This window comes from Heliconius melpomene, chromosome 9, assembly GCF_056956725.1.
Source record: "Heliconius melpomene rosina isolate 202511_hmr_F chromosome 9, ASM5695672v1, whole genome shotgun sequence".
Taxonomy (NCBI): domain Eukaryota; kingdom Metazoa; phylum Arthropoda; class Insecta; order Lepidoptera; family Nymphalidae; genus Heliconius; species Heliconius melpomene.
In genome coordinates this window covers 1,053,688-1,063,450 of record NC_140397.1, presented here as the reverse complement: position 1 = coordinate 1,063,450, position 9,763 = coordinate 1,053,688, and the positions used below count along the sequence as shown (strand labels likewise).

The 9,763-nt window shown below is 34.0% G+C and overlaps 1 protein-coding gene across 1 annotated transcript; it reads right to left on the bottom strand.

Moving 5' to 3' along the window:
- Positions 1-839: 839 nt before the first annotated feature.
- LOC146536109 (chymotrypsin-1-like) lies at positions 840-9,595 on the bottom strand. The gene is made up of 2 exons (XM_085190508.1): positions 8,709-9,595; positions 840-927 (listed from the first exon to the last, which is right to left on the bottom strand). The coding sequence occupies exons 1-2, from the start codon at positions 9,593-9,595 to the stop codon at positions 840-842; spliced, it is 975 nt and encodes a 324-aa protein (XP_085046634.1).
- Positions 9,596-9,763: the final 168 nt, after the last annotated feature.

Sequence of the window (9,763 nt, the reverse complement as noted above, 5' to 3'; positions counted from 1 at the left end):
AAAAACTACGATCATTGAAGCAATTAATATAAACATTTTTACAAATGCAATATGAATGCCATCACCATCGCACTTCTAACGATTATTTATTTTCAAAAATACTACACACATTTATTACAACGTAATGCATATAGAATTCACCGTAATGGCCGTAAATCAGCATGGTTCTATATAAAACGCATTTCCTTAATATTTCTGAGGTTAATTTTTTATTAAGTAAACATAATATAATAGCATAATATAGAAGTCAGCCGTGGTGCGGTACAAGCAAAGTGGTGTGGAGTGGTACAAGCGTGGGACTGTAAACGCGGCAGGTTATGAGTTCGATTCCTAGTGGAGGAAATGAAGTCTTTAATATTTTCATTCCCTCGCTCTGCTAATAAGGCAAAGGGAGTCACTAAGTTCTGCTAATCTACATGGAATGCCCCTATGTTGGTCGACAAATAAGGAACGGAAGAATCCTAATATCGTTCATATTAGGATACTTCTGTGTGTGTCTTAACACTAAGTTCCCAGGTTAGAAATTTACGAGATTTTACGTCGAAATACTTTCAAAGGATACTTACTTACCTAAGATTATTTATAGGAAATTGCTTAAATATATATTTTATGCTCATATTTTTTCACGTTCATATGTTTTCCTTGCAATAAAAAAAATATTCTATTCAATTCAATAATAGACTTTCCCGAATTCATCTGTCTGTATATTAAACTTAACAAAGTGAAATCATAATTACATAAGTACATAAAATAGTTGCGAAGTGCCTAACATTCTTAACATTTTCAAAGTATTATTCCTTGCTAGGAATAGAAAAATATTTTAGAAAACGCAGAAAAAATTAACGTATTGGAGTTGGAACCTGTGCCTCTTGAACGATTCTGGCAGTTCCAGACCTGCATTTATCTAGATGGCGTGGAGGTATCAATCTGAAATTAATATAAATATTCAGGTCTTTAGATATGGTCCATTGCATCACAAAAAAATCATATTTCTACGTCAACGCAATCGATAGATACGAGCATTTAAGCATTGTTTTTGCTGTATTTTTTATAAAGTTCACCGCGTATGCAAAACCTATAGGGACTTCCCGTGGACCTACAATAATGAAATTTGGCAAAAAGTACAAATAAAGGCAAGAAAAATCTAAAAAGTGAATACTTACGGGTATTTCACAGAAGAAAATCGTCATAAGCTTAAGTTAATAGTTCAAACTTAAGTTTGTCAACTTTTATAAATTGTAGGTACTTCCTGTAGATATACAATGTTGAAATTGAGACGGTACCCCGGGTATAAGATTATTTAATTATTAAGATATTTTTTATATACAGATTTTACCATCCAACATACTCTCATAATCAAATAGTGTATAGTAGTAGTAGTCGTAGTAGTAATGTAGTTATTGCAAAGAAAAATATTAAACACAAGTTAAATCCAAAACATCTATTATTTCTAAATAAAACAAGAAACAAAACAATTATAGAATTACAAAACTAAATTGTAAACTTCCAGTGACATTTAATTAAAATATTAAAGCGAAAGCGAAGCGAAACACAAATCACGGCAGGTACCTGGTAGGTACCCGAGAGCTCAAGCCATCAAATAAAGTGTAAATAATACGGCGTGAAGCACGAAGTCAATCCTGTCCTGCTGACGACAACCCATTTGTTCTAATTTGCACTCGTTTTGATACAACCTTTAGCTATTTGTACGTATATTTGTTTACTGACGTTATATATGGAGATTTTCCTTTTCGTTGAATCAACAAAGTATGAGCTTAGTGTTGAGACACTCCGCTGCCCTCTTTCCCTCAAATTCTTGAAGCATTGTGTGTTTAATGGAGTAACTCATCAGTCTTGTTATACAGGAAGAAAATAATTTCATTGCCACGAATAAGAATCAAACCCGCAACCTTCGCCTTTACGTTCAGACAGCTGTTGTGCCATGACGGCCTCAATTAATATTGTGTAATTCTAGTTCAATTAAATAAAAATACTTAATAAAAGCAAGACGCTGGGAGAACCCTAATCCTATAATATAAAATCGTTTAAATCGACGGTAAAATACTAGAATTTCTACAGAATTAAGACTGTATATGGGTTTTGCTACTTTGTTTAACTATATAAAACACTGTAAATGCTACCTTTTAATATAATTCAAAAGGTTAGAGTTAATTTGAAAATTCCAAACGTAGGAAGTGATATAGGATTTTAAATAACGCTACAATAAATTTGAATTTATTCTTGTCCAATATAATAAATATGAAGATTTTTTTATTTTCATTGCTTCATTCTTAGAAGATTTTTATTTTTTTTATCTTTTTTCATAGTTTGGCGCTGTATCCCGCATTTCAGAGGATTCTGTTAGTCAATACTAAAACATGCTAAACGGATAACTAGAGAAGAGAATGAAGACCAATTAAAGATGCTCTTTTTTTTCAATTTCATGCTTTATCACGCATATAGAAGGGTAGATAGAGCAAACTGTTACCGATGTTACTGTTACTGTTAAGACACTCCGTTCCTCACTTCCCACCGAATTTTCGAGGCATTACGGGTCGACAACAGAACGGAGAAATGAAAATATTAAATTTAATTTTAATTTGACTTGTTACCAGTGAACACTCGAACGAAAATATTAATTAAGAATAACTCATTCCCCGACTGGGAATCGAACCCACAACCGGCGCGGTTCTCGTTGTCTCGAGATCATCGAGGGTAGGCAGAAAGATCCTATAAATTACTGCATTTATTACATTTACCTACGTCACACCAACGCACAGTTTCTTTCCAAATATAGACGAATAGTGCTCAATATAAAAATCTGTAAAGTTCCATCCGCATTATATTTGGTAAAAGCTCTAAAAAACGCAGTGAACTATCACTACTTATTTTAGTTACCATTTTAAAATTATATAATTTATTATATTCTTGGGTTCTGGCTACCAAGTGTAAAGGACTGAAAGAAAACAAACACTCAGTATTAAGCTTGCCAAAATACACCAGTGAAAACTACACGAAAATCAGTTAAGCTGATTCTGAAATTTCGATTTGAGATTCGTCGAAAAACGCACAGCCAAAATTCTAAAATCTTGTTTTTGGTTATTATTACATTATAAAATACTACCATTTTGACCTAGAATGAAATTCCTGACCTTGAATAGAAAAGATGTTAAAAAAACTACGTCTAAAATCGAATCGACGACCATTTTCCACTGAAACCACGATACCCTCTAATATTATATTATAAACAAATATTTCATAAGGGCAGGTACGTACTCGTAGGCCAAACTTTAAAACTAATTAGATTGTTTGCTTAGCAAATGAGTGTGCGATGTGAATAATTTTGTTATTTAATGCAATATACAGTACGGTGAACGAGTCGTGACCTCTTTGAAGTTAGCTTTAGAAGGCTGAGTAGATTAGATTTTAGGATATTTCTAACTTTCGATTTTTTCCTTCCCATGAGAGTAGGCAAGTTATAAGTTTAGAAAACCTAAGTTCAGGTTGCCACGACTGGTTGACCGTACTATAGTAGACCTAATGCATAGTAATTGTATCTGTTTAATTTAAAACTAAATTTAAGTAACCAAGTAGTAGTAGTGTATACAAATTACAAGTTTTGAACTTCTTATTATAACTTTTGTTAGAAGTGAATGACCCCTCTCTGGTGTTAAAAAAATTAAATCAGCTTCACGCTGTATCCTGCCCCGCACGCACACAGCAGGGTAGGCAGAGGGAACCTAGTGTATGGGGAACGAAGTGTCGTAACACTACATTCCTTCTGGCTACAATTAAATGCGGGATAGAGCGAGCAATTAATCAAAACTAACAATATTTTTTTATAACATAAATACGCGTAATTATTACGTTAATTTCATTAAGTAATTTGTAAATAAAGGTAATTCACATCCTCTTATCACTTATTGATAACAGCACTTCTACTTGTCAAAAACCATTAACACATTAACATAGAAATGATTATCACAAATACTTGTGTCGTGATAAGTGTGACGCACTTCCTCCTGGTTTTGTAGAACTCTCTGATAGTGTAAAGTTCTTATGTCAAATTAAGATGGTAGTGAGTTCAAATTCCTCCTTATTACAGGACTGTCATAATATAAACTAATGGTATTTTTGTAGTTTCATATCCTCTTTTTGACATGCATTCTCCTATTGTGTAATATAATATATTTTTTACCGTTCTCCATACGTTTTGTGTGTTCGCCATACAACGTGACATTAGCGAAGTGATTAGTGCTCAACTGGCACGCTCGAAGCGCCATAAATAAAGAACTGAACTGAACTGTAGCTTCATATTGTATCCTGCATATAGAGGGAGCGTGGGAACCTAATGTTAAGACACTTCCACTTCCCATTTTACCCCGAATTCTGGAGGTGCTTTACTTCGTTACGAGTGGGAATCGAACCCACAACCAGTCGCGTTTACAATCTCACACCTGTGCCCCTGCGCCAAGACGGCCTACAAATATTAATAAAATACTAGATATTAATATTGCATAGCAGGCACAGCAAGTATGCTACTTTCAATATAGTAACTCATATCATTTAAGACGAATATATATATACATGTAGGTATAAGGTCTCGATATGAAATAAATTCTTCAGATGTGGATTCAAGACTACAATTATTTATTGTAAAATCTTTTTTTTACTTCTTCTATTGTTACTTAGCGATATTATGTTAACAATCATATGGCTATAAACGCAATAGTTGTAGGTTCCATTCCTATTTATGGACGATTTTTTTTTAATGAACTTCATTATCTCGCTCAACTAGAGCGCTCGCTCAATTCTCACCCAGCGAGGTAATTTTTTTCTCGCTCTGGTAACAAGACATAACACGACGCGGCGTCCAGTTCCGCAGTGTAATGGTCAGCATAGTTGACTTCCAAGCAGTTGATCCGGGTTCATTTCCCGGCCATCGCACACTTTTATCTCACAGGCAGCCACACAGTGCCTGCATATTTTCAGGGACAGAGTACCCTCTTCCCGGTGTCGCTGTAAAGGCTAATAGGGCTAACAGCATTAACCTCAAAACCGAAAAAAAAAAAACCAGTTCCGCCTCTCAACAAGTAATATCTCGAATTGAAATAGAAATTGGAAAAATTTTAAATTATGCCCATCCCACTACATCCAGTAAATCTAAAAGAAAAGTATAATAATAAGGAACCCTAACATTTACTATTACAATTATCATATAGATAGAGTTATTATAATACTTGAATGCACGTTTTCATACAAATATACGACAATGAATCTTAAAAGGTGTACTAAATATTTATAGCGTAAGATCAATGCATTAGTTTCGTTTTACCTGAAGAATTTTTTCACTTTCAGTTTTACCCTACTAGGGAAGCTAGTGTCAAGACACTCCGTTCTCACTATCCACTCGAAGTGGTATTACATATTTTTTGATTGTTTATTTTTTTGAGATATTCAATTCTTTTCAAGTTTACACCTTCGTACCTTCCACCCGTTGTCGCCTAGTCGACTATTATCCACAATTTATAGGGTTGCAGAAAAGGCTGTAGTAGTGTCAAGACAATTTCAATTTCTCATTTGCTGGGTCGAGAAGGTTATACTTATATATTAACTATACAAACTGTGTTAACTATACAAAAATGTGAATTGTTTGTTATTCCAGTAATAATCTTCCTATTCACAAAAACAATAGAAATTTCTTTAATGAAACTAGGAAAAGTTTCAACTCCCCCGCTAAAACTTTTCTTATTGGAGCTTATAAAATCATAATCTTACTACAAACCTATCGATTTAATATCAGTTAAACGGTAATTATCATCTATTCTAAATACATTGTTGAATAACGGAATGAAAATTCTTATATAAAAAGGAATTTATTGTAAAATAACAGAGTTCGCATAATATTAAAAAATGTTAACTTTCAATTTGTCTCAAAGGAGCGAGTCATTTGAGTCTCTTTCATTATGAATGTTAATTACTGCATTTAATAATTTCATAACATTTTATTCAGGAGTTAGAAAGTTACGTATTACGTTGCTAGGTGGTATATTGGAATCTATGGTATAAGAGAACCTACATATTTATTTTAGCTTCTCTGTGTCTCGCATATAATAAGGAATCTGGGAACATAATGTTAATACATCCCGTTCCCATTAAGACATATCCCTTTCCCACTTTCCGCTTAATTCTGGAGGCATTTCGTTTTCAATGGCGGAATTTAACGCCGCGCTTTGTCCCGTTACAAGAGCAAAGAAATTAAAATATTAAATATTTAATTTCCTCGAGTGGAAATCAAATGCACAACCTGTCGTGTTTATAGTCGCACTCGTGTGCCCCTGCGCCATGACTAGCCTCTAGGTATATATTTTTTAAATTCAACAATTTAGCTCAACTACTTTGCTGTCTCTGTGGGCGATCATCGACTGTCATAATATAAACTAATGGTATTTTTGCTTGTTCATATTGTATCCTGCATATAGAGGGAGCGTGGGAACCTAATGTTAAGACACTTCCACTTCCCATTTTACCCCGAATTCTGGAGGTGCTTGACCTCGTTACCAGATTCATTATGAGTGGGAATCGAACCCACAACCAGTCGCGTTTACAATCTCACACCTGTGCCCCTGCGCCAAGACGGCCTACAAATATTAATAAAATACTAGATATTAATATTGCATAGCAGGCACAGCAAGTATGCTACTTTCAATATAGTAACTCATATCATTTAAGACGAATATATATATACATGTAGGTATAAGGTCTCGATATGAAATAAATTCTTCAGATGTGGATTCAAGACTACAATTATTTATTGTAAAATCTTTTTTTTACTTCTTCTATTGTTACTTAGCGATATTATGTTAACAATCATATGGCTATAAACGCAATAGTTGTAGGTTCCATTCCTATTTATGGACGATTTTTTTTTAATGAACTTCATTATCTCGCTCAACTAGAGCGCTCGCTCAATTCTCACCCAGCGAGGTAATTTTTTTCTCGCTCTGGTAACAAGACATAACACGACGCGGCGTCCAGTTCCGCAGTGTAATGGTCAGCATAGTTGACTTCCAAGCAGTTGATCCGGGTTCATTTCCCGGCCATCGCACACTTTTATCTCACAGGCAGCCACACAGTGCCTGCATATTTTCAGGGACAGAGTACCCTCTTCCCGGTGTCGCTGTAAAGGCTAATAGGGCTAACAGCATTAACCTCAAAACCGAAAAAAAAAAAACCAGTTCCGCCTCTCAACAAGTAATATCTCGAATTGAAATAGAAATTGGAAAAATTTTAAATTATGCCCATCCCACTACATCCAGTAAATCTAAAAGAAAAGTATAATAATAAGGAACCCTAACATTTACTATTACAATTATCATATAGATAGAGTTATTATAATACTTGAATGCACGTTTTCATACAAATATACGACAATGAATCTTAAAAGGTGTACTAAATATTTATAGCGTAAGATCAATGCATTAGTTTCGTTTTACCTGAAGAATTTTTTCACTTTCAGTTTTACCCTACTAGGGAAGCTAGTGTCAAGACACTCCGTTCTCACTATCCACTCGAAGTGGTATTACATATTTTTTGATTGTTTATTTTTTTGAGATATTCAATTCTTTTCAAGTTTACACCTTCGTACCTTCCACCCGTTGTCGCCTAGTCGACTATTATCCACAATTTATAGGGTTGCAGAAAAGGCTGTAGTAGTGTCAAGACAATTTCAATTTCTCATTTGCTGGGTCGAGAAGGTTATACTTATATATTAACTATACAAACTGTGTTAACTATACAAAAATGTGAATTGTTTGTTATTCCAGTAATAATCTTCCTATTCACAAAAACAATAGAAATTTCTTTAATGAAACTAGGAAAAGTTTCAACTCCCCCGCTAAAACTTTTCTTATTGGAGCTTATAAAATCATAATCTTACTACAAACCTATCGATTTAATATCAGTTAAACGGTAATTATCATCTATTCTAAATACATTGTTGAATAACGGAATGAAAATTCTTATATAAAAAGGAATTTATTGTAAAATAACAGAGTTCGCATAATATTAAAAAATGTTAACTTTCAATTTGTCTCAAAGGAGCGAGTCATTTGAGTCTCTTTCATTATGAATGTTAATTACTGCATTTAATAATTTCATAACATTTTATTCAGGAGTTAGAAAGTTACGTATTACGTTGCTAGGTGGTATATTGGAATCTATGGTATAAGAGAACCTACATATTTATTTTAGCTTCTCTGTGTCTCGCATATAATAAGGAATCTGGGAACATAATGTTAATACATCCCGTTCCCATTAAGACATATCCCTTTCCCACTTTCCGCTTAATTCTGGAGGCATTTCGTTTTCAATGGCGGAATTTAACGCCGCGCTTTGTCCCGTTACAAGAGCAAAGAAATTAAAATATTAAATATTTAATTTCCTCGAGTGGAAATCAAATGCACAACCTGTCGTGTTTATAGTCGCACTCGTGTGCCCCTGCGCCATGACTAGCCTCTAGGTATATATTTTTTAAATTCAACAATTTAGCTCAACTACTTTGCTGTCTCTGTGGGCGATCATATGGTCAATATGGAAAGTAAGTAAAAATAGGCTTACGCCTTAGAGATAGTTTTCTTGTATAATTATATGTACATTTATATAATTATAAAATTATAAATAAACAAATATAAACACAATTTAAATACACAAATTTTAAAGGATTACAAAATCCCTCATTCCTAGCGATCCAATCATGATATTCAGATACTCTAGTATAGAGGGTTGTTCTGTCAAAGTTTTTTCCACTTACTATACCGACTAATAAATCTTTATAAGGCTCCTCCGCCGGATCCAAAGTGTTTCTACAAACCAAAGGACCTCCAGAATCACCTCTAGAAACGTCTGTGAAGGACGAATCTGAACAAATATATGTATTCATATTCATTTCCCACAATTTATTGCATTTCCATTGGCTTAAAGTATTAATTCGCGCGACCAAAAGTATAGGAGATATATTATCGCGAAGGCTGTAACCTATTCTGCCAAAGCCAGCTGTCATACACGATGTGTAATCTGTGTTTTTTGTTGCTACGTTTATATAATCTACGTTATTACTAAATTTCCACTCACTTTTAATAAAAACTACTGCGATATCGTTTTTTGGAAAATAAAAATGTTTGTGAAGGACGACGTCTTCGATTTCTCGCCATTGGTTGATGATATTGGTTTCCGTGTCACCGCTGTGAGCTAGGTTGGTGCGAAGGTTCCCTGCTACAACGCGGAGATGCTCCGGATGCCTTTTATAGTAGAAATTGGAACTTTCGAAACAATGTGCTGCTGTGAGAATCCTCGTGTTGCTTATAATGCTGCCTCCGCATAAGTTTATCCATATCAGTCTCCGTTCTCCAATTTTGTGAATTGGTTCCTTTATGGACACTAGATATGGCACTTGCCCGATGGTTGCCGGTTTCCCGTTGACTATAGTCGGTTTTACATAAAATTTGGAATATTTCAAAGTGGTTATGACTCGCCTGTCTTGTTCACATTTGATGTATATTGTAAATGCTAAGTAAAATAACAAATTTAATATCATTCAGATTTGTGACCATTATACGGTTTCTGAAGTATTTGACATTTTATGTTGATAGATTTTTTTTCTTGCTTTTTAAGAAGTTTTAGTTGGAAGAGGTTACATAGAAGTCTAACAATTTGTTAAATTATGGTATTTTATACAAATTAATAAAAATTAAAGGTGTTGTTA

What these genes read in the sequence shown, in the direction of transcription:
- LOC146536109 (XM_085190508.1), bottom strand. Translation starts at nt 9,595, where the DNA reads ATGATATTAAATTTGTTATTTTACTTAGCATTTACAATATACATCAAA. An exon ending in TGTAATCCTTTAAAATTTGT is followed by an intron (nt 928 to 8,708) that starts GTATTTAAATTG and finishes TATTAATTTCAG; the next exon opens with ATTGATACCTCCACGCCATC.